A 25,290-nucleotide genomic window follows, 5' to 3' on the forward strand; every position below is an offset into this window, starting at 1 on the left:
AGAGTGAGTTAAACAAAGTTTTAGTTTGTAAAACATGTTAGAAACATTGAGAAGCCCATATCATTATGAACGTGCCAGAAGGGTTTGTGGAGCACACAGTACTTCCTCTGGATTCTTTTTAAAAAACATAAGATATCTATTAATTAAGTTACATAAATCCCAGGTTGGAAGGAGAAATGATAAAAATCTGTTGAGTATATATCCTTTTTATTGGAAGAAATAAAAAGAAGAATATCTGAAAGGAAACTTGTAAATAAGAATAAATGTAAAGTTCCACGAATTAGATGCACAAAATCACTACTCAATTACTATTTATAATTACTTACTTCCTAGAAATCTTACAGACTATGTTGTATAATGAGATGGGATAAATTACAGTTTCTGATTTAACATTGATCATACTGTGCCAGTATGTCTTAGCTGATGTCAAATATCACAGAAGGGACTAAAAAGTGATAAAAACTTTGGAAGGACAATATTAATGAAGCTAGAGTAACCCTGAAAAAAGCAATAAAATGTTGGTTATGTAGCATAATGATAGTAAAACAAAAGTCCTCAAGATTTTAGAATAGCTCATAAAACATTTGCACATTTAAGATATGCTTTAAGATCTTTAAGAGAATAGACAATCCTGACAAATGGCTTCTGTTTTCATTTTTTTTTAGTTTCTAAGTTTTTCTCTAATTCAGAAATATTCTGCCCTCCTTTGTATTTTTACAAAGTTACAGGAGCTCTTTAGCAAACAAGTACAAAACTGCAAGTTTTTTTACCCGGAGCTCACACTCAATTATTTCCTTGATGGGGAGGACAAGTATGTTAGTAACTATTGGAGTTTTGTTGTTGCAGACAGTTAAAAATGAAAGAAATGCGTTATATTTTAAAAGAGGGGTTTTTGTTGCTATTGTTTATGAAATACTGTTTTTATGTTTGTATTCTAGGCTTTTTTGTTCAAGGTTTTCCTAAACTCTTGAGGTTTCAAGAACATCATGAAAAAATACTGAATAAGTTTCTATCCAAGCTTAAGCAACACTTGGTAGGTAGATGTAACATTGACTTATGCCCACTTACACCAAGAATAAAGCTGGAAGAATTGAGTGCAGCCTTTGGTCCCAATTGCTTTATTGATGTGCTGAGTTGCCCATTTCATTTACTATACAGTTATAATTCCTAGGTGTTTCAAGAGCATGAGATTTGTGAAATTTAGTACTGATGAACCATCACAGCCCTAACTCATAGGATCAAACCACTTCTTTGCAGAGGATATATACAAATAGTACAGTTTTTAAAGATATATAATTTCTTAGTTATTTTGGAGGCTGTTTTATTGCACCAAAAGAACTTTAAGGGTCATACAAACTCGTCCTTAGTGAACCATATACATGCTGTACTATAAAGCACGATAATTTAGTAAACAGAGTTAGTACTTGCCTGTAAAATACATTGTGGAGAATCAAAATGTTGTATTACAATCCTATAGAAGAAGGATTTATTCCTAAGGTGATTTCCAAAAGTGAGATTGAAGGAGAAAGCTAGGGTGAGGAGAAAAACCTAGAAATACTCCAGCATGCAAAAAGATTTGGAATGAAACAGTTTTATGTTTAGCTTTGACAGCTACCTCCAACAGCTTTCCTAACTTTGAGTATTAGATTGTCATATTTTGTTTGCTGCAATCCAGAAATTTGAAGTCTTTGTATTTTTCAGGATTCTCAAGAAATCTATACAAGTTTTTACACAATGAAATGGTTTTTTCAATGTTTCCTTGATCGTGTGAGTATTTATTTACAAAACCCCATCATAAAATTATAAATGCCAGGTGAGGGTGAACTGTTAATCTTATCTCTGTTTTATTTTTAATTACAGACTCCCTTTACACTAAACCTCAGAATATGGGATATCTACATCTTTGAAGGAGAACGAGTTCTTACCGCCATGTCTTACACAATCTTAAAATTACACAAAAGTAAGGAAATGTTTAAGTATTAAGATTTCACAGAGATCAAGGCTTGATTTAACTCTGATTTCTTATTCTTCACCTAACTTCAGATTCATTTTCTTTTAGGGATAGATTTAAAAAACTCTTAAAAGTCAATCATGTTCAGTTGGTAATTGGCTTCCATTGGTTCTTCCTCATGTCTAGAAGCCAATTACATTGCAGGGGTGTTTTTTTTTTTTGTTTTTTTTTTTTGTTTTTTTTTTTTTTTTTTCCAATTTCAGTTTCATTTTCCCACTTAAGTAGTAGAATACAAAAGTTGGTTTCACTAATGATATTATTCTTACTATTCCCACATTCCTAATATTGCTTTTCATCATTATGAATCTCTGGTTTGTAATCAGAGAAGAGAGAAATCAAAGAAACCAGGCCCTTAGTTAAAAAGTCCAGTTATATTTTCCATCACTGTTTCCTCCATCCAGGAAAAAAAACCACTCAGCTCCAAGCTGTAGACCAGAGATGGGGAACCTTCTGCTCATCTCTCTGCTTGACTTGCATCGTGGCCTCTGGGGCAAGTACAGTCACTGTCTATGATTGTTTAAATGCAACAAGGCTTTAAAAGAGTCTTCAGTTGCAGTATTACAAGGGTTCTATAAACTTGGCATGCAGTGCCTTACTTTAAAATCAAGAAATGAGAGTTTTCTTCTTGAATATGAAGAACCTTATTTATCTTAAAGCCTCAGTTCAGCCTTTAAAATTACAACAACTCCTAGTAACTCTTCTTGTAACTCTGCAGAGAGGAGAATCATTGAGAGCTTGAGAACTTCACAGAGCACTTCCAGTCTAGGTCTTACAACATAGGTTCACATTCATTGATCATTCTCCTTTCTTAGGTTATTCTTGCATGACTCATCTGTTCAACTTCCCAACTAAATTATAAGCTAATTGAGTATTTGGGGTCATGTTTTGTGAGGTTTTTTTCCCTGCTGTGCTTGGCGTTGTTCTAAGTGCATTTTAGGTATTTTTAGTTATTTGATTGCTTACTTGAAAAGCATGACTTTGGATTATCCAAACTTTAGAGAGAAATGAAAACTCCCTGTAAAATCAGATTTGTATTGTTTATCCTGAAAGATAAGGAATCAGAGATGCTGTGATTCATTTCCCTTACACCCAATCCTCACACCTCCAGCACACAAACCACAGCACCTAGAGAACTGCTTCCGAAGGCCCACCTCCTCCTCTTCTCTTTCCCTCCCCTGACCCTCCTATCTTCCCCGCATCTTTTCTTTCTGGATTACGAACTGACCAAGATGTGGAACAAAAGTATACTTTTTTATTAAAATATGTATGTATTGGTTTAATGTTCACAAAACAGTGAAAAAGTGGAAATACGATGTTTTATTTCTCCATAGCTCTGTTCTCAGTCTTAAATTATGTTTTATTTATATGAATCTTGATTAACCTTGGCAGGTGAAAAGTTTCTTCACCTTTGCAAATAAACTTTAAAGCATAATACCTACTTTATATCCTGTCATATCACCAGACTAAATAGCTGTTGGAAAAAATGTGTCTGCTGCTATTTGTTTTTTTTTTTTTTTCTGTTAGGAAGACAAAGCTCAAGGTCTTGTATGAAGTTTCTTCACCACTATATGAAGCTTCAAAAACTGTTGTCTGGGCACCTTAACCAGTAGTTAGCTAAAGCTCCTAAGATTTTGTTCTTGTTTTTTCCTGGTTGCCTTAACAATATTTAGAGACATTTATTATGGGAGAATTATCACACACGGTTTTAAATTTAAAAAAAAAATTAGTAATAACTTAAATGTCCAGTATTAGAAGACTAATTTAGGTGGATTACAGTACATTATAGTATATCCGATGGACTCAAAGTATAGTTTTTTGAATTGATACTTGTGTACACACATCTACTTGTAGGGCAGTGGCTGGCTAGTAGGATCATAGCTGACTTTTGCTTTCTGCTTTGTAATCTGAATTGTTTTAAATAAAACTAATTTTGTAAGTAGAAATAAAAATCAAGTTAGTAATCCAGATTTTTTTGGAAATTCTGTAACTGTAAAAATAGATTTGAAATGCGTTTGCCTATGAGAGGTAAAACACCATGACAGTAAAACAAAAGCCCTCAGGTCAAGTGCTTGCTTTGGGTTCATATTAATGTCTAAGGTGTGATATTCTTAAATGAACTGATGAAATGGTATTTAGCAGTAATTTACTTCTCCCTGTCTTCCCAAAGAGTAGACGTGACTGCTTGGATATCAGAAAATACTTTTATCTTACTGAGTGTCAGTGATATTCACAGTGCTATGTGTAAGTTGAATGCCATGCCCATTTTAAAAAATACTGCACCAGAATAGAATACATTACCTTCTCACCCTGAAGTGACTTTTGACTCAGCATCTGTATTTTTCTCATTTTTTTCTTAGAACATCTAATGAAATTGTCTATGGAAGAACTTGTAGAATTTCTTCAGGAGACTCTGGCAAAGGATTTTTTCTTCGAAGATGACTTTGTAATAGAGCAACTTCAGATTTCTATGGTAGAACTAAAGCGTGCAAAATTAGACCTTCCAGAACCTGGTAAGAAATATTCAGACACTTTCTATCTAAGTCATAATTAACGCTGGGAAATGGCGCACAGAACACGGGCCATTTCTATTTCAGAACATAAGCATTATGGTGTACTCGTGATATCAGGCAAGCTGCTATGGCTTTGTGCTTATTTTAAGAAAAAGCAAATAAATGCATTAATGAAATCTGCTTCTCCTACCTAATAGAATATCCTATCTCTACTTAAATTTAGAAGGTTGGATGACAAATAACACTGATCAGGAGAAGTAATCGTGGCGCTTTAAATGAGCATTAAACAATGACCTTTACTTTCATCATCTCATTTGTAAAACCATAGCAGAGAAAGTAAGAGATCCATTTTGTAGAAGAGGAGGACACGCGTGCTGAAATGCTTCTGTCTGAAGCTATAGAACCAGCTGAGGGTGTTCTCTTGACACTGGAGTCCAGGCTTTCTGACTGCTCTCCGGGGCTCGTTGCAGTGTGGATAATATATTTTGTTTGCTTATTTCAAAACCTTTCCTAGCACCTCCGTGTAGATTTTCTGTGAGGCCCTGTGTGGGAGATTGGGCAACTGAAGAGAAGGGCATGCTTCTTGTCTTAAGGTGCCCACAGGCCAGACAGAATTTATATAACTGATAACAAATGAACTGTCAATAAATAGGATAAATTGGAGAAGGATCAAAGGAAGGGTAGAATGAGAGGGAAGAAAAAAGAAAATGTGGAAAATCACAGCAGGAATAACTCAAGAGTTTTGACCAGATATGATTTGACAATGAATGGTTTCCAGAGAAAAAGTCATTATCTGCCTGTTTCCTTTCTTGTGTTTTTTCCAGTGGCTGGGTGTGGTAAGGCAATAGGGAAGTGGAAGAGCATGTTTGAGAGGTGAAAAGTAACATTACCTGTTAGGCCCTCAGGTAGAGTTGAGGTAACATTTCCCCATCAGTGTGGCACATGTTTGGATGTCTTCTTGGATGTGTCCGTACAGAACAAGCAGACATACGTTCATGGAAAGCACATCTTTTTCCCTTTGGTAAAAACCAAGATGCTATGCTTTTAGTTACTTCGTTTTGAGGGGTCTAGTCAATGTTTCTCTTGAGTTTGTTCTGGATCATCAAGATTCACTAGAAAACAAACTGTTGGGATCCCTGAGTAGCTCAGCGGTTCGGCGCCTGCCTTCCGCCCAGGGTGTGATCCTGAAGTCCCGGGATCGAGTCCCATGTTGGGCTCCTTGCATGGAGCCTGCTTCTCCCTCTGCCTGTGTCTCTGCCTCTCTCTCTCTCTCTCTCTCTGTCTGTCTTTCTTTCTCTCCCTCTGTTTCTCATGAATAAATGAATAAAATCTTAAAAAAAAAAAAAAAGAAAACAAACTGTCACAGCAATGATGGATTGTGGTCAGAAGCCTTGTAAAGCCATCACCTTTGCAAAGTGAGGACACCCCTTTTGTGTTCAGTGTCCATTCCCTGTTGGTTCTTTACTATAGCAGGGAACACCCGCAGGACAATAGTGGCTAAGTGTATTCTTACCATTTTAGCATTTATTTCAGAGTATCTTGCTTTTTTTAAAAAAGAGTCAAAACAAGTTGTAATAAAAGACCTATATAGAGAAAATATATATAGTAGAACTATTTAAACATGAGAATAAAATATTGCATAATAGGATGACTTAGGGTCTAATAGCAGCTATTATAGAATGCTTAGGATGGGCCACAGGCTATATGCATTATCTCATTTAATCCCTAAAACTAGCTCTGAAAAAGTACTCACCCTCCTTTTACTTTGAATAAACTTAGTAATAGTAGTTTGTAAGATCTTCTTACTTGGAAATAGTAGAATGGGATCGGGGGGGAGGCGTGGATAAAGGAGAGGGAAAGATAAATAATACCAGGCACATTGGCTAAAGTTTGCTTTAATCAGACTGAGAGTTAGTGGAAAGTGGTGAGGTGGCTCTGTAATTTGTAGGACAATAATCTGCCTTTCATCTGTGTTTCTACTGTTAAACATTTACTTTCTGGGCTTTGTGCTCTACAGCCTGCCCTGTGTTATCCTCTTTAAATTATTGCAAGCTGTATATGGAACGTTAAGGTAATTAAGATAATTAAATTGTCACCGTAGCAAGAAGTTTTAACATCCTATCTATCATCTTAAAAACACACATGAGTATGTTATTTCTTTGTGGCTCCTTATGAGCTGCCCTAGTTTGCAGTATGTTTTCCCAGTCCCCCACACAACGCATGGTATTTTAAATTGCTAATTTTTTTTCTGGTTGCTTATAGTCTTCCATTGTTTTGATTCACATTTCTTTAATTTTGATTGAGTGTCTTTCTTTTATTTTTATTGGGCATTTTAGTTTCTTTTTCAGTAAACTTTCCCTGTTCATCTGCTGCCCATTTTTCTATTGCTGTATTCATGTACATACATTGTTCCTAAGTAAAGAAATTGGCCACTTTATTATATGTGTTGTAGATACTTTTAATATAGATTTTTTTTTTTTTTTTATTTTAGTCTTGGGATGCCTGGGTGGTTCAGTGATTGAGCATCTGCCTTTGGATCAGGGCATGATCCTGGGTCTGGGATCGGGTCCCACATCAGGTTCCCTGCGAGGAGCCTACCTCTCCCTTTATCTGTCTCTGCCTCTCTCTCTGTGTCTCATAAATAAATAAATAAACAAACAAAAAACCAAAAAAAATAAATAAATAAATAAAATCTTAAAAAATTAATCAGTCTTTATGGCATCTCACTTCTCTGTCTTGGGTAAAGAATTTTCTACCTGCTGACTGAAAAAGTTTTTGGTTACCTATATTTTTCTCCTGCAACTTTTATGTTGGCTTTTTTTGTGCTTAAATCTTTTGCCCATCTAGAATTCCTTTTGGTTTAAGGGAAGAGTTTTAAGGATGTGTTTTTAATTTCCACAAATTTGTGAATTTTCCAATTTTACTTCTGTTGATTGACTTCTAACTTCCCCCTTTTGTGGTCAGAGAAAATACTTTGTAGAACATCTATCTTTTAAAATCTGTTGAGACTCAATTTGTGACCTAATATATGGTGTATCCTAGAAAATGTTACACATGCACTTGAGAAGAATGCGTGTGCTGTTGTTGGGTAGAGAGTCCTATAAATTCTGTTGGATCCAGTTGGTTTATTGTGTGGTTTATGTCCTCTGTGTCCTCATCTTCTGCCTGGTTCTGTCCTTTACTGTGGGACAGGTATTGAAGTTTCCAGCTATTATTGTGGAACTATTTCTCCCTTCAATTCTGTCCATTTGTCTAACACATATTTTGATGGTCTATTATTAGGTTCATACATGTTTGCTGTTGTTATATCTGCTTGCTGTATTGAACCTTTTATTAATGTATAATGCCCCCTTTTTTGTCTCACAGCCTTTTTTAGATTTATAGTCTGTTTCGTCTGATTTAGTATAGCTGCCCCAACTCCCTTTTGTTACTGTTTGCTTGGAATGTCTTTTTCCATCCCTTCACTTTCCATCGGGTGTCTTTTATTGTTGTTGTTGCTGGTGGTGGTGGTGATGCTGTCATCTTTTGATGTAAAGTGAGTCTCCTGAAGGTAACATACAGTTGGATTATGTGTCTTTTTACCCATTCTGCCAATCTCTGTCTTTTGATTTGAAAGTTTAAACCATTTACTTTTAAAGTAATTACAGATAAGGAAGGACTTCTGTCATTTTACTATTTGTCTTTTTTTTTTTATACTTTATAGAATTTTGTCCTTTATTTCCTAGATTACTATCTTACTTTCCATTTGGTTAAGTTTTTTATTGTGAAACGTTTAAATTACTTCTTTTCTTCTGTGTATATTCTATACCTGTGTGTGTGTGTGTGTGTGTGTGTGTGTGTGTGTGTGTGTGTGTGGTTAAAGCATTATGTTTAACATCCTAAAGTTATAAGTCTCTAATTTGGATTTGGATGAACTTCAATAACATATGAAAGCTCTGCTCCTTTACAGCTCAGCTCCATCCCCAGCCCTTTCAGTTAATGTCCCCAAATGACATCTTTATACAGTCTGTGCCCAAAAACATAAAGTAAAAATTCTTTTAAATGCATTAGTCTCTTAAATTATGGAGAAAACAAAATGTGGAGTTACAAACCAAAGGTACAATAATACATGTTTTTAGACAAATAATTTAAAAAAAAACCTATTATTCTCTTAACTGATATAGAAAAACAGAAGTGAAGTTAAATACAAAAACAAATCATTGTTGGGGATCCCTGGGTGGCGCAGCGGTTTGACGCTTTCCTTTGGCCCAGGGCGCGATCCTGGAGACCCGGGATCGAATCCCACATCGGGCTCCCGGTGCATGGAGCCTGCTTCTCCCTCTGCCTGTGTCTCTGCCTCTCTCTCTCTCTCTCTGTGACTATCATAAGTAAATAAAAATTAAAAAAAAAAATTAAAAAAAAAAACAAATCATTGTTAACAGTGATATTAGCTTTTATAATTCCCCATGTATTTACCTGTCTTGTGATCCTTATTTCTTTTTACACTTTTGAGTTTCTGTGTAATATCCTTTCATTTCACCCTGCATCTTTGAGCATTTCTTTCAGAGCAGATCTAGTGGTTAACAGACTCCCTCGACTTTTTTTGTTTTTTAAGATTTTATTTATTTATTCATGAGAGACACACAGAGAGAGGCAGAGACATAGGCAGAGGGAGAAGCAGGCTCCCTGTGGGGAGCCCAGAACAAAGCAGGATCACAACCTGAGGCAAAGGCAGACACTCAACCACTGAGTCACCCAGGTGCTCCTCCCTCCACTTTTGTTTATCTGGGAATGTCTTAAATTTTCCCTCACTTTTGAAGGACAGTTTTACCAGATACAGGATTCTTGGTTGATAGTTTTTTTTTTTCTTTTTAATGCTCTGAATATATTAGCCAACTGCCTTCTGACCTCCAAAATTTCTGATGAGAAATCTACTTATAACCTTATGAGGATACCTTGTATGTGTCAAATTGCTTCTCTCTTACTGCTTTCATGATTCCCTTTGTCTTTTGAAAGTTTGTAATGTGTCTCCATGTGAGTTTCTTTGAGTTCATTTTACTTGAAGTTCTTTGAACTTCCTGTATGTTTATATTCATGTCCTTAAATCAAATTTGGGAAGTTTTCAGCCATAATTTTGTCAGATATTTTTTTCTGTCCTGTCTCCCTCTCCTTCTGGGACTCCTCATAATGCATATGTTTGTTTGCTTGATGGTTTCTACCATCCCTCAGGCCCTGTTCACTTTTCTTCAATCTTTCTTTTTTCTGTTCCTCAGACTTGATAATTTCCATTGTCCTGTCTTCAAATTGGCTGGTTCTTTCTTCTACCTGCTTAAATCTGCCTTTGGATGCTGCTAGTGATTATTTAATTTCATTTATTGTACTTTTCAGCTCCAGAATTTCTTTCTGGTCTCTTTTTAAGTGTTCTCTTTATTCATACTTCTATTTTGTTCATACATGATTCTCTTGACTTTCTCCACATCTTCCTTTAGTTCTTTGAGCTTCTTTAAGACACTTTAAAGTCTTTGTCTAGTTTATCTGCCATTGGTCTTTTTCAGGGACAGTTTCTGTTGATTTATTTTTTTCTTTTGAGTGAGCCAGGCTTTCCTTTTTCTTTGTACCTCGTTTGATTTTTTGTTGTTGAGAACTGAGCAATTTTTAATCTAACAATGTGGTAACTCTGGAGCTTTCTCCATTTTCCCTAGGCTTCCTGTTTTTTGTTGTATTGTTTATTTGTTTTAGTGTTATAGGTTGTGTCTGTGCCAAGGATACACCTAAAGTGTAAACTTAAATTCTTCTCAGCACCTTTTCAGAACCTTTCCCTGAACATGTATAATCACTTTCTAATTTTCTTCTATTTTTCTAATTTTCTTCGTACAGGTAGTTTATATATATATTATATTATTATATTACATATATTACATAGCATATAGTTTTTGAATGTTCTAGTCTGTAACATTTGCCCCCCTCCCCCCAGAAGAGGGGAAAAGAAAGGGAAAAGATAAAGTGGAGGAGAAAAAGGGTACTGTCCCTTGAAAGTCCCTGAAAGTTGCCCAGAGGGGCTTGCAAGCGTGGGAGGAGGTGCAACAAAAATGGCCTCTGCCTCTTAGTCTGCACCTCTCTGATAGAAGCAGCTATCAGCAGTCAGAGCACAGATCTCCATTATCTGGAGGACACATTTATTTTGCCCATCCTGGCTCTCCAGGCTGCATACAAACTGCTCTAGGAACAAAGTAAAGCTGCCTGCCCTATGACCAGTGGCAGGGGAGAAGTCATGGGCAGTTTCTACAGTGCTGAGAGCTGAAATTGGCCAGTATTAACTGTGGTTTCCCATTCAAGCCTTCTCCTGGCTGTTGCAAGATTTCAACATAAATGAGTTCCAAAATAGTTATAGAGACAGAGTCTGCTAGTGCAGTTGCTATCTAGGTGGGGAGACATATTCCTGGGGCTTCTTAGTCTGCCATCTTCCCAGAACCCTCTCTCTTTTGCCTTATTTCTAATGTTACATAGCAAGATCGATTCCCTCACATTTTCCAAGATTCTAAATATACAGTTATCAACAAATAATAGTGTTTTTTCTTTATTTTAAATACTTACACTTTTTATTTCTTTTTCATCTTAAGACAGTATCAAACTGTTACTGTTTTTCCAAATTAAAAAAAAAGGTAGATGTTGAAGGTTTTTTAAAGGTGCTTTTTAGGCACAAATGAACCAATCTTTTTATTTTTCTTTTATAAAAACCTTTTAGTATGGTGAGTTTTATTAATGTATTTTCTAATTGTTAATCATCATTAGGCTTCTTGGATAAATTTCACTTAGTTGTGATCAATTATTCTGTTAAAGTACTGATGATTTATACTTGCTAATATTTTACTTAATTTTTTTGTTGTTATTCCTATGTGTGGTTGCATTAGTTAACCAACACTCCTATGTATTATTAGGTTATGATGGCATCATAGTTTGGAGTTTCCTGCTTCCTCTCTGTTCTGGAAAATTTTATGTGGCATTTAAATTGTTCCTTAGCAGTTTAAAATACACTTATGGGGCAGCCCCAGTGGCTCAGTGGTTTAGCGCCGCCTTCGGCCCAGGGCGTGATCCTGGAGACCTGGGATCGAGTCCCACGTCAGGCTCCCTGCATGGAGCCTGCTTCTCCCTCTGCCTGTGTCTCTGCCTCTCTCTCTCTCTCTCTCTCTCTCTCTCTCTCTCTCTCTCTCCCCCATGAATAAATAAATACAATCTTTAAAAATATATAAAAAAATAAAATATACTTATGAAGGGACGCCTGGGTGGCTCAGCAGTTTAGCGCCTGCCTTTGGCCCAGGGTGTGATCTTGGGGTCCTGGGATTGAGTCCCACATCAGCTCCATGCGTGGAGCCTGCTGCTCCCTCTGTCTATGTCATTGCCTCTCTCTCTGTCTCTCTTTCTCTCTCTCTCTCTCTCTCTGTCTTGAATGGATGAATGAATGAATGAGTGAATGAATGAATGAATAAATAAATAAATAAATAAATAACTAAATAAATAAAATCTTTAAAAAAAAGAAGATTCTCTTTAAAAAATACACTTATGAAGCTGTTTTAGTCTGATATGCTTGTTTGTGGGGAATCATTCTTTGATAACTTTATGCTTTCCTGGTTATTGGTTATTGTTTTACTTGTTTTCTGAGGTCAGGGTGAATCATTTATTTTTTTCTTAGAAAGTTGTTCACTTCAGTTTCTAAATTTATTTGTATAAAGTTTTATGGAAAGCTTTTCAAACATACACAAAAGAAAGAGCGTTAAAGCCCCCCCCCATGTATTTATGTATATCCAATTATTATTGAATAATTTTTAAGTGAAAATAAAGATCTCATGATATTTTAACCCTAAAAACTTTAGTCTCTATGTCTAAGAAACAAGGACTTTCTCCTGGCTAACCACAGTGTCATTGTCAAACCTCATAAAATTAAGACTGTTATTCTCAACTATGATCTAACACCAATTCCACATTAAAAGTTTTTCACTTAAGCCCCAAACTGTCATAGCTGTTTTCTCCACCAGGTTTTAGCCAGGGACCCATCTTTTTTGACATGCCTGATAGATCTCTTACTTTGCACCAGCATTTTCCTCTTCCTTGCTTCCCACCCTTACCTTCTATTTTATTCCGTTGTGATTACATTTCCCATTGCCTTGTAGAATGAATGTCTCCTGTTTTGGAGTAGTCTAAATTTCCTTTACAGTAGTCATTTTTTTTTTTTTTAATAGATACCAGTTGGTATCTTTTTTTTTTTTTTTTAATTTAATTTAATTTATTTATGATAGGCACACAGTGAGAGAGAGAGAGGCGCAGAGACACAGGCAGAGGGAGAAGCAGGCTCCATGCACAGGGAGCCCGACGTGGGACTCAATCCCGAGTCTCCAGGATCGCGCCCTGGGCTAAAGGCAGGCGCCAAACCGCTGCGCCACCCAGGGATCCCTACAGTAGTCATTTAACTGGCTCCTGTAGCCTCTGTATTTTCTATGAGCTAGAAGTTAGATGTAGAGGTCTGATTGGATTCAGATTAATTAGGAGGCATGTAATGACTAATTTCATTATTATCCGTGGCACTGCCTGATCTGGCTAAAAGGTAGTGAGAACCAGAGCTCTTTCTTTTAAAAATAAGATTTCTTTCTTTCTTTCTTTTTTTTTTTTTGCAAGAACTTATCAACTAGCAAGTGATCTGTGGCATAATGTTTTTAACACTCTACAGGTATCAATTTTCCTTTGAACCTTTCCCCTAATGGTTTTCAGCTTCCATGAAGAATCCTTGCCAAAAACAAGTATTTCATTACAGGTTGTAAACTAGTTATTTTCAAATTCCATTATTTCTTTTACATTTATCAGCAGATTTTCTTCTGCAACAAAGAGTTCTCTCTCTTTCATCAACAGGGGCTTCTTAGTTACCCTAAGATGTATTTCCTACTGAAAAGGCATAATAAATGCTTATTAATTGTCTTCTTTTGCCATTTTTCAGAGTTCGGAGTTGATGTTCTTGATTATCTCCAGTGGCAGAAAGTGAGCTTTTATTTTGGGTTTCTCACCGTGAATCCATGGAATTTGATATATTCTTAATGTTTCAATCAGATATAGTTATTATTGTTTTAATGCTCACATTGCATCATCTTTTTTTTTTTTTTTTTTTTTTTTTTTTAGGGGCATCCTCCTTAGACTGATTTCTGTGTTCCTCTGACACAACACTGATTAGTCTTTGAATATGTCCTTGCTTTTATGTGCAACAAGATATTTCTGGCTTACCCTAAAGATCCGCTATTCCTCAGGTTTATTACACAAACAATTTATGAGTATATTCTCATAAGAATTCTAGATAATCTTTGCAGCGTGTTGAGTGAAGTATGATGGCTTTCCATCACTTCAGTTTGGGGAAGATTTTTTTAGTCCTTTTCTTTTGCTTTTACATATGAACTTGTGTTTAAAGCACATAAATTTACATAAACATACACAGCTTTTTCATAGCTGTCTTTTATCAACAAATGTTTCCTTCCTTTCCTAATGTGCTGACACTGTTTATCTTTATGTCCTTGTTTGTGTTGTTAGTCTGTTTATTAGGAGTATATCAAGCCATTCCTTGATGTCGCTCATCTGATTTCCATCTGTGTCCTGTCTTACGTTGTTTCTGACTTACTGATTCCGTCCCGCCTTTCTTTTTGACCACTGCTTTACATGGGTAAAGTAGTAAGAAAGTTTCAGCTCTCAATCTCTCGATGTGAGTCAACTCTGAAGACCCCAGTTTAAATATATGTACGTTTAGTTGCCATGTAAAGTATTAAAATGACTCACCTTGTTTCCTGCATGCCCCCTTGGCTCGAGATCTCGAACTGTCCCTTGATTCTCCTCAGCCACCTTCTGTTCACAGGAGGCTGTCTGGCAGAGGCTTGGTCAGTTAGGGAAGCCGCTCTGGGTAGAAAGCCCATGTTGATCCACTCTGACTGCCCGTTCGGCTCAGCTATAGCTAATGACTGTATGACCTGGAAGAAACAAGAGCAGATTTTTCTTAGAATAACTGAGAGAACCATCTTAATTTTTATCTTTTATTTTAGACATCAGAAAACAGGAAACTTGAACCTTGTTAAGAAAGGAAAGCATTTTGTTGCTTTTAGCTGTGGTACATGTCCTTTTTCATCCTTTTTTGTCTATTTAGAGCAAAACTTTGCCAGTTTCAGGGTTGCCTTTTCTCTTTTGTATGGTTTTTAATGGTGACCAGTAGTTTTGACTAGGATGTAGGAAGAAAATGTTCATTTCCCCATTTTTCCTGCATATTTCCTCTTGTAAAATGTTCAACTTTATCCCATCTTCCGAGTCTTCCAAAATCTTGTCCCCGTTGCCCCTGCTTACTCGCACTCCATCCAGTGACAGTCCGTTCAGACACTGAGCTCTGTGTTTCTTTCGAGGCCCTGTCTCTACGTCTCCCTCCTCTTGCCTCCCCAGGGCGCGCTGGAAGCCCTGGCTCCGGTGTTGCTCACCTCCGTGCCTCGCGGAGTGATCTTGTGAAATGGCCAGTCCTTGAAGGGCCACTTCATGCTTCAGGGAGAAGATCCACGCCCCTGAGTTGGATCTGAGATGCTCTCCCGTCTGCCATCTGCTTGCTTTCCTATTTCCACTGGTCCCTCCTCCTCAGACACTTGTAGCATAGTGACAATAAGGGCAAACCTTAGCATCTTCTGTGATAGACTCCTCGCAGAATGCTTTCCTTACATATATGTGGCGCTTAGTTTGTTTCAACAGCCCTTTGGAATAAGGCATTTGTTGCCTCAAATCTGTTAATGTCCTTGAAGAGAGTTTTTGTTTCTAAAATGAATATTTGATTTTTTAAAGTTACAAATCCACAAACCTAGTTCTTCTTTAGTTTAATTCCACTTACAAAAGTCAGTAGACTGCTTTTAAATCTGGGAAAATTTATCATTCTCTTTTAAAGGAAATGTTAATGTTTGGTTAATGTTAATGTTCTTTAATGTTTAGTCCCACTTATAGATGAACTCCTCCAAATGCCTTAAATTGCATTTATAAATTTAATATCTGCAGTTCCTTAAACATACCAACTTTTATTTTTTTTAAGAGACTTTATTTATATACTTATTTATTTGGCAGAGATAGAGCAAGCATAAGCAGGGAGAAAGGGAACAGTAGACTCCCCACTGAGCAGGGAGCCCAACTTGGGGCTGGGTTCCAGGACCCCGGGATCGTGACTTGAGCTGACGGCAGATGCTTCACTGACTGAGCCACCAGGTGCCCCATACATATCAACTTTTAAATTTAAAAACAAAAACTGGGATGCCTGGGTGGCTCAGCAGTTGGGCATCTGTCTTTGGCTCAGGGCATGAACTTGGTCCAGGGATCAAGTCCTGCATCAGGCTCCCTGTGGGGAGCCTGCTTCTCCCTCTGCCTATGTCTCTGCTTCTCTCTGTGTGTCTCTCATGAATAAATTTTTTAAATCTTTAAAAATAAATATATATTTTAAAAAATAAAAACAAAACATTCCCTAGTTCTTAAATAACTTCTAATGTGATAAGTTTACAAATTTGCTGAACCTTGAGTCCCTTAAAAATTTGTTACACTGGGACGCCTGGGTGGCTCAGTGGTTGAGCGTCAGACTTTGACTCAAGGCGTGGTCCTGGGGGTTTCAGGATCAAGTCCCACAACAGGGCTCCCTGTGAGGAGCCTGTTTCTCCCTCTGCCTGTGTCTCTGCCTTCTCTCAGTGTCTCTCATGCATAAATAAATAAAATCTTTAAAAAATTTTTGTTACACCACTATTTATAAATTTCAAATCAGAAGTTCAACAGGTTTCAATTTTATAATTGAAAAAGCAACTTGGCCAGATTCTCTTAATGTTAAGTATATAAAATACTAAATATGGGCAGATTCCTTAATGCAAAAGAATTAGTCCCATGTTTAATTCTCTTAAGTTTTTCTGTACTTAGTTCTAGATCTTTATGAATGAAAAAAAAAATGAATTTCAAGTAAATTTAGAGGGTACTTTGTTCATCAGTTGAAATATTATGAGCCAGGACTCCAAGTGAATTTTCCTCAGTGACCAAATTCCCAGGCTGAACCACTTTTTATTATTACTGGGTCCAGGCCCCTCAGTGGCCTAGCCACGTAGTCCAGACACTGTGGACCCCACCTGCATGCTGCCTAAGTCTTCCTTCTCCTTGAGGAAGTCTGTAGTTTCCACCCAGGAGGCTTGGACTTTGCTTTTTTTTTTTTTTTTTTTTGTCTTTTGTTTTCACCTTTTACCTTTAAATATCTCTGAACGTGATAGAATCCTGTGTTCCTTTTTTATCTGGAAGGACCATAAATCTTACATTAAGCAGCATCAAATTAATTTTGAATAGCTTTCATGCCCGTTCTGCCATCAGTACCAATAGTAGTAGCCTGTAGATTGAGGGACTCGGGCTTCGAGGTTAATACTGCCCAAGGCCTGATTGCCGAGCCAGTGCCATATGAGCCAGCGCCATATGTCACTGCAAATGGGCTGCCGCCATGGAGGGTCCCCCTGCTGTGTCTTGCGCTTCCATTTCTTTGCCTTGAATATGCCTCTCCCCCAAGGACGCCCTGAACACTTCTCCAGGTGGCTCAGCCCTCGTCCATTCTGTTTTAGCTTTCATGACTTGGCTTAAGCATCATCTCCTCCTTCTGAAGCCTTGTCAGCCAGTCGCAGACTCCCAAACCCAAACCACAGAACTCCATCACAGGATTGTGTGCCTGATGTGCACCCAGCACTTGCTTACAGTGCTTTGCTGCTCATGTTCATGTGATGTCTGCGTTAGACAGTGAGTTGTTGAGGACAGTGACCATGTCTTTGTGTCACCAGCACCTCCTTCAGTGCCTGGTGTATAATAGGCATTCCATCTATATTTTCTAATGAACAAATGAGGTTTTAATCTATTTTTATGTTATTTATTTGTTTATTTTTTAGATTTTATTTATTCATGAGAGACACAGAGAGAGGCAGAGACATAGGCAGGGGGAGAAGTAGGCTCCCTGTGGGGAGCCCGATGTGGGACTTGATCTCAGGACCCCGGGATCATGACTTGAACCAAAGGCAGACGCTCAACCACTGAGCCACCCAGGCGTCCCTTAATCTATTTTTTTAGATAATAAAAGGCTACCGTCTATAAAAGGTTAGCTAGCATGAGGCTGTTTTTTGAGGTAATGGAACCATTTTGTATCCTGATTACAAACATACCCACAAAAGTCTTCCTTCTCCTTGAGGAAGGAAGAGTCAAAGAGTCTCTTTGACAAAAGAGTCAACCGTGTTTGTCAATTAAAAAAAAAATTAAAACTGTCCCACTTTTTGAGGGTTTATTTAGGTGGGTTTTCACTTTTGTTTGTATGGAGGAAACTGATATTTACACATGCTCAACAGTTTCTTACATACATATGTGAATTGAAACACTAGGAAACACAAAGTGCAGATTTGATTTGATTTGATTTGATTTTTTAAAGATTTTATTTATTTAACAAAGAGAGCACAACAGACAGAGGGAGAGGGAACAAGCAGACTCCCCACTGAGCAGGGAACCCAGTGCAGGACTCAATCCCAGGACCTTGGGATCATGACCTAAGCCAAAGGCAGACATTTAACCAACTGAGCCACCCAGGCACCCTATAAAGTGCAGATTTTAAAAATTATTTCAGGGGTGCCTGGGTGCCATAATCGGTTGAATGTCCAACTCTTGGTTTTGGCTCAGGTCATGATCTCAGGGTCCTGGAATTGAGACGCATGGGGCTTTGCCCTCAAGGGGGGGATCTGCTTGAGATTTTCTCTCCCTCTTCCCCTCCCTGCCTCCTGCTAATGTTAAATGTGTTTAAATAATTTTCTCCTTTCTGCTTACCCTGTCTTTCAAGTTTTGTCTGATGAGAAAAAAGGTCAAGCCTATGAGCAAACTACAATAATTAAACAAAAATTTTTTACTGTCGTAGCTGTAAATATAGCACATTATTTCATTAAAGAAAGGAGATATTATTGAAGACTCTACTAATGCTTGAATCGCATATTTTTCTGGCTAATGGTACATTAGAAAGAAAGCCATTTGATTTTTCAGATATAAATTTGAGATCACTGATTTTGTGACAATATTTTCAAACTCAATTGGACTTCATATTTGATCTGGAGATAAGTAAGATGAGTCCCAGAATAATTTTCCTGACAACAGCCCCTACCATTTTTTACTGAAAACTTTTAGAACAGAGTACATATATTCTGTTGTTGAAATTTAAAAGAAGATGTTGCTCACAAGGGAGAGGAGAGCACTTAGAGCCCTTAGCTGTAATTCTGTGTCTCTTGGTGCCTAAAGCTGGTGGTAATGCCTGTGGTAATGCCTTCTGAGACCATTGATCAAGAAGGCTGTCATTTGGTGTAGTGTCCACTGGGTGGCGGCAGAGACCTTAGTAAGAGCAAAGATGCACAAATATGAGGGGATTTGAGGGAGTCTCCTGGTTTTCTGATTTTTTTTTAAGGGATGCCTAGAGTATTCTTTTTTATTTCCTTTTTTTTTAAAGAAAAAATGTTCAAAAAACCCAAATAATAAACTTCTTTGCCTTTATTAAAATATATCAAGTTGGCATTGGCATAAAAATTCCACTTTCGATGGAACCCTGGTAAAAAATATCATTAATGTGCTATTTTCACAAAGGTGTCCCTGCTATATATGAGAGGAATTGTGTTGCTTACCTACCTTTAAGAGTCAGGCAGTAATTCTTTTAGACACCTATGTTTTCAAGGGGAAAAAGAGAATTAAATTATAAGCATGGATTTTATTGTGGGGTGAGCACAGACAGTATTGTGGCTACTGAAGAGTTCAGAGTGAAAGTGTGGATGGTAAATATCAATATGTATTGCCATCTATCAGTTGGTATCCATCTGTTTTGACATCAGTTATGTTTGAATCTTATAGTTACCCTTGATCACTTAGGGATGAAAGGGGATGGGTAAACTAAGCAAAGCCGAATAGAGCAGTGTTCTTGTATGTGTGTGTGTGTGTGTGTGTGTGTGTGTGTGTTGGGGGGGGGGTCTCCCTTAAGGAGAGATTGTTCAAGAATGTTTCATGCTTATCTGGATCTATTTTGTGGGGAAAAGCCCAACTATTTATTAGCATATGAAAATATCATTGATGACGGCATTTGTCCTTTTTAAGGGGACATGGTCTATCTTCAGCTCAGTGAAAGTTGAATAATTCGCTTTCAGGAAAGAATCACCTGAATAACAAATTCAGAGTAGAGTTTCTTTCCAGATTTTGCAATTACCGAGGTCGGATTGCCTGGGCACAGAGTCCTCGGGTTTGGGTATTAGTGTTGGAATGGAGAGGCCTGTGCCCTGTGCAGTCTCTGTGAAATGTGAGCAAGTTCCTGCCCAGACACGAGCATCTCCAGGAAGGGAGACACTCTCTGCTCCTGGGTTCCCTATGGCTGCCTCCGCTTTCTGCCCTTGGCTCCCCTTCCGATCCTTTCCGTCATGCAGCTCCCCTCCCCTCTGCTTTCTCTCTCCATCTCCCTCTTTTCTTCTCAGGTCACTTCTTTCTGCCCCCTTGCATCCCCCTCCTCTTGAGAGAGACAGCCCTCCTGCACAGCGGATGCTGCCCCCAGGCCGAGGACCTGCACTGAGATGCAGGCAGCATGTGGACATTTGATCATTGTTGGGTCATTGATGATTCTCCCCCCAGTCAGAGGTGTCTGGTCAGTCCCGGGAACAACTTGAACATGGCCTAGCCCCACCGTGTCATCATTCAGCGGGTGTTTGTGGAAGGAGGATGCTGGTCGGGGTCCTGAGCCATGTATTGGTTACACCCGTTAGTTTGTAGGATGCCTCAGGTCACAGATTTTTAAGCCCCTCCATTTTGGAAGGCTCTTACTACGTCTTTCAAATTGCTTTACCTTTTTCCATTCTTATTGAAAATCTCTCTGGGGACAGGGCCATGTACTCTAAATGTCTTTCTCCACTTAAGATATTCAGCCTCTACCTGCTACAGGGCCCTAGTACCTAATGGGAGATTACCATCTAGGAATTAATTAAATGCAGTGTCATTTTGTCTGGACTGCATTTTTTTCCCCCTCGAAACCCTGCTACATCTAGTTTCTTAGCTGGTAGATCTTGGATATTTATAACCGTTACGTTTCTGTACCATTTATATGATTAGTGTGTCATTACTCTAATTCATATTAATTACATGTGAATGAATGGACACTTTATCACCACCTTACTTGTAATTCTGTTACTATCTTAGATACTAGAGGTATAGGGGTAGGAAAGGGGGAGAAGTCACTTTAGGTTATTGTCTGCTTGGGGAAAGGGAGATGTGTTTTGGGCTACCATGAAAGAACGTGGAAATGCTACTTTTTTGATATTTTAGAACAGTCACAGAATGTTTTCCCCAGTGTGGGTTTGGGTCTCTTGCCCATTCAGTAAATGGAACATGTTGAAGTTTTCTTTTAATTCTACTATGATGTGTAGATGCATAGAATATTAATGTCTCTTCCTTAGAAAACTTTCTGTATTGACTTGAATATAAAGTGATGTTAAATGTAAGGTGAATGCTTTCCTTACCCTTTATGTTGAACAATTAAATCTCCCATGTATGTGTGTATGACACATACCTTTCCATCTTGTTTCATGCATGAATTACCACCTTGGTCTCTCCTTTACCGATTTCTCAACCATCTTATTCCTTCTCCTGAGAAATAATGCCTTGTACCTGTAATCCTACACTTTTACTCTGTCCTGTTAGTCTTTACCAATATGTGCTGTTTATGTAACTAAAGAATTTCAGAATGAAAGTCTGCAGGTACTGGGATATAGGAACAGTGTGTGATACGGCCTCATTTTCCCCACAGATGTTCCATTTTCTCTCTTAGTCCTCTTTCCTCCCCACTTTCTTCCTTCCACCTCTCCCAAGGTTTTTGTTTTGTTTTTGGGTTTTTGTTGTTGTTGTTTTCATCTTTCCACTGGCTTGTGCCCTGATTAACCCCTTTCCACTCTGGCTCAGTCCAAACCTGGAATTTTGCTTAAATTCTGGGGTACACAGTTAACCAAGGTGCCCTTCCATGTCCATCATTGTCAGTAAGTCAGTCTAGCTTAATGTCTGTGGGAAATGCTGTGGAAGCCAACCCTAGATTGACCATCCCTAGCAATACCGTGGTGGCCACGACACAAAATGGCAGATGGGAATCTGTGAAGTAATGGAACTCTCATTACCTGCAGGATCTGTTACTGCCTGTGTCTACGTCCACATTTGCTTTGTTCAGTTATCTTTTTGATGTGGTTACATAAAGTAAATTTTAATTACTATAGTTGCTTTCATTACATGGTTGACATTTGAAAGTACACTAGGACCATAAAAGCAAATGATTATAAATAACGAAATATGTGATTTTTAACTAGCAGAAAAAGGCAATCCATAAAATTTGTGTTTAGTATAGCATATCAGTTTTGAGATTGAGGATGTAGACTTGAGGATAGTATCTTAGTTCGGGCTGCTATGATGGAAATACCACAGATTGAGCGGCTCTAACAACAGAGAAATATTTTCTCGTAATTCTGGAGGCTGGGAGGTCCAAGATCAAAGTGTTGCCAAGGTTGGTTTCTTCCCTCGTTGGCTTTAGCTGGGCGTCTTCCTACCTGGTCTTCCGTCTATACCCGTCTGTGATACCCCTCTTCTTAGGAGGATGTGGGTCATATTGGATAAGAGGCCAGTGACCTCAGAGAACCTTAATTACCATTGTAAAGGCTTTATCTCCAAATCTTGTCACATCTGAGGGATTGGGGGTTCAAGCTTCAACATATGAGTTCTCAGGGACGACACAGGTCAGCCCATACAATAAGGTAGTTTTTAGGCACAGATTTTGCTGAAGAAGAGAAAAAACACAAATATGTCCTCTAGTGAATTAAACCCTGCTCTAGTGCCCAGTCCTCCTCAGAGGCCCTAGAGTGTGCAGCTCTCCACCAGGGTGAACGCATCCCAGGCAGGCATTGCCAGTGCTTCACACGTGTGAATCAGGCTCAGACTCTCCCTCCCTCTACGTGTCAGCTGTCTTAGTATATTTGGGGAGGTGTGATGACAGAAGGTGAAGGGCTGCCCCCAACCTGGTCCAGAGTTCCCTGTCTAATCACTATTCCCCCAGTGGGATGTTCCTCCCTGCTCCGCCAGGGGCCATTCCCTGCTTCACTGGTGACCACAACTGAGAGGAACCCACGGGCTTCAGTCCTTGTGGTGCAGCGTGGCTATTTTTTTAGAAGACTCTGCAGAGGGGGCGGTAAAACCAGGGCGGATCACCCATCTCTTTGTGGCCCCATCCACTGCTCCATATGAAGAGAGGTGAGGGCCCTAGTCCCATCATGAGGTCTCTACCCTCGTGACCTAATTATCCCCACAAACCTCATCTCCAAATACCATATTAGGTAGGGGAATTCCACTGTATGAATTTTTGGGGGAGACATAAACATTCGGCCCATAGCAGATAGCTAACCTTTGAAAGCACCTAATTACAAGAAAGTTTGGTTCTCATGGATTGTGAAACAACACAGATGGAAACATTGAAAACAGGGTGTGAGCCTCCATGATCCAGACTAAGAGAAACATTGGATGCTTTCACCCATAGATGAACGTTCCAGGGAGGACCCGCACATTCAAGTTGTAGCAGGAGTTCACTTTGAAGTCTGGTGTTGGGGTGCTGTTGTTTAATACTGCTATGGAGAATTTGTTAAACATTTTCAATTATTTCACATGAACCGAAATGTCGGTGGCTCTGTCTGCAGGCTGCCGAAAGCCACTGAAGTGGTGGAGTAGTGGAGCAGCTTAAAGGGCTCAGCGGGAGAGTCTCTACAACTAATCCAATTTTGTCCCTGTAACAGCACATCTCGCAGGCAGGAATTAACCACTCTCTGGGTGCCCCTGCTTTCTTTTTCTTTTTAATGGTTATGGTTTTCATCAGGTTCCTACTCACCCACCTGGAAAGGGCACTGTGATGATTGGCTGATATTTTTGTCTGATGGAATACCAACCAGCCATTGAATTAGCCGCTCAGGTTACTGTGTTGTGCCCTTAGCACATTGTCAGAGTGGGAACTAAAAGAAAATTCATAAGTTCAGTTTTTCTTTTATATGGGTCTTTATATCTTCTTGATAATTTGTTGGTGTTATCTGCCTACAGGGAAGAAGGAGTTCCTGTATTTATCTGGGACTAAATGGATAATTATTTGTAGAGCTGGTAAAAGCTTTTTGGGGGACACAGATTTTAATTTTATTTTTATTGTTTTTAACCCAATAGACTGCATAACTACTTGTGAATATTCTTGACTCAGGCTGCATTCAAGTCCCCTTTCTTACCTTGAGTTTAGCTGTTTCCTATGAGACCAGCCAGATGCTGAACTGGAATTGCCTGAGACTACTTCACAAGCAACGTTATCAACATGGACAACTCTTCTCATTGCCAAGCATTTTAAAGTTTGGGTTATCACTTAAATTACCATGTCTGCATACATGGTAATCTTTTTTTATAAAAAGAGATGAGAACAATATAGGTTACACCCTCTGTTGCTGAGCAGTCTCTGGTGCTGTGTTCTAGCCCAGAGGCCCCCTTAGCTCTGCTCCTCCCTCACGGCCTGCACCCAGCGCATGAGCAGCTGTGTGGACCTAACCGTTAACTGTGGAGGATGTGCCAGATGCAGCCCCTTCTCATTACTTCCGTGCAGAGGGCTCTGGAATCAGCTCTTATTTGAACGGTGATTGCTATTTACCAGCGGGAAGCCCCTGTGCATTTTTATTTCTGCCTCGGTTTCCTCCTCTATAGAATGAGATCACAGTGGTGACCTAAGTTACACGCCTATTGCTAAATGCCGTATGTACAGTTTTTGAGTGGGGGTGACGCATGGTAAGTGTGTAATGGATAGGATAGTTGCTATTACTGTTACTTTTATCATCATTAATTATTACATAACTGAAGTCCAGTCCCCCTCCCCCCCCGGATGAACTTGGTAAGCTAGGTATCAGATGATGTTACCCTCCTGCTGAAAAGGCCTTCATGGTTTGCAGTTAACTCAGAAAGAAATTCACAGTCCTCACCATAGTCTTCAAGACCCTGTGTGATGTGAATCTTTGGTTCCTCCAGCCTCGTCCCTGGCTGTTCTCTGTCTTCTGCTCAAGCACAAGGTGCCTTGGCTCTTGCTAGAACTCTGCTCTGCTCCATCCTGCCCCACCTCAAATCACTTGAATTGCTTCTCCTGGTGCTGTCTTCCTAGCTCTGCACACCCAGCATATACGCTCCATGAAGACAGAGACTTCATCCTTCGTGTCCTCTCCAGTTTGCCAGCACCCTGTACCAGTGCCTGGTACATAGTATTTGTGTGATACAAAAGTATTTGTGGAATGGGTAAATGAACAAAACAAACTATAATCGCCAATTCTAACACTGTGTGTGCTTTCAGATGTGCAAAATAAAGAGCTTGCACAAATATTGTCAAAGTAAACTGAGATTCAGTTAAAACCATCAAAAGTATCTCTGGAATTTAATGAGTGTGGCATAAACAGCAGAACTGGAGTGAAAATACCAGGTACCGGTTCTCAGTCAGTGTCTGCCATGAAAGATCACTTGGCTGTTCAGAGACTCGGCTTCCCGCTTCTAAAATACAGGCAGCACTAGATCTCAAACCCTTGGGCTCTGAGCAGCTGCCCAGCTGAGGGAAGAGTAAAAGGGGTGACTTTCCACTTTCATGAGAACAGCTATGTTTCTATTTTATTTATATATTGGGGTTTTGTATGAAATTTA

General features: G+C 38.8%; 1 protein-coding gene across 4 annotated transcripts in view; it reads left to right on the top strand.

Annotated features, from left to right (window-relative positions):
- The window catches only part of USP6NL (USP6 N-terminal like), a 167,769-nt gene that overhangs the window by 136,962 nt on the left and 5,517 nt on the right, over positions 1–25,290 (top strand). For all 4 annotated transcript variants that reach the window (XM_072749535.1, XM_072749534.1, XM_072749536.1 and 1 more), the window contains 4 exons: positions 939–1,033; positions 1,702–1,767; positions 1,861–1,960; positions 4,369–4,521. In XM_072749535.1, the coding sequence (XP_072605636.1) occupies positions 939–1,033; positions 1,702–1,767; positions 1,861–1,960; positions 4,369–4,521 (414 nt within the window). The remainder of the gene's footprint in view (positions 1–938; positions 1,034–1,701; positions 1,768–1,860; positions 1,961–4,368; positions 4,522–25,290) is intronic.

The sequence above is a fragment of the Vulpes vulpes genome, chromosome 2, assembly GCF_048418805.1.
Source record: "Vulpes vulpes isolate BD-2025 chromosome 2, VulVul3, whole genome shotgun sequence".
NCBI lineage: Eukaryota > Metazoa > Chordata > Mammalia > Carnivora > Canidae > Vulpes > Vulpes vulpes.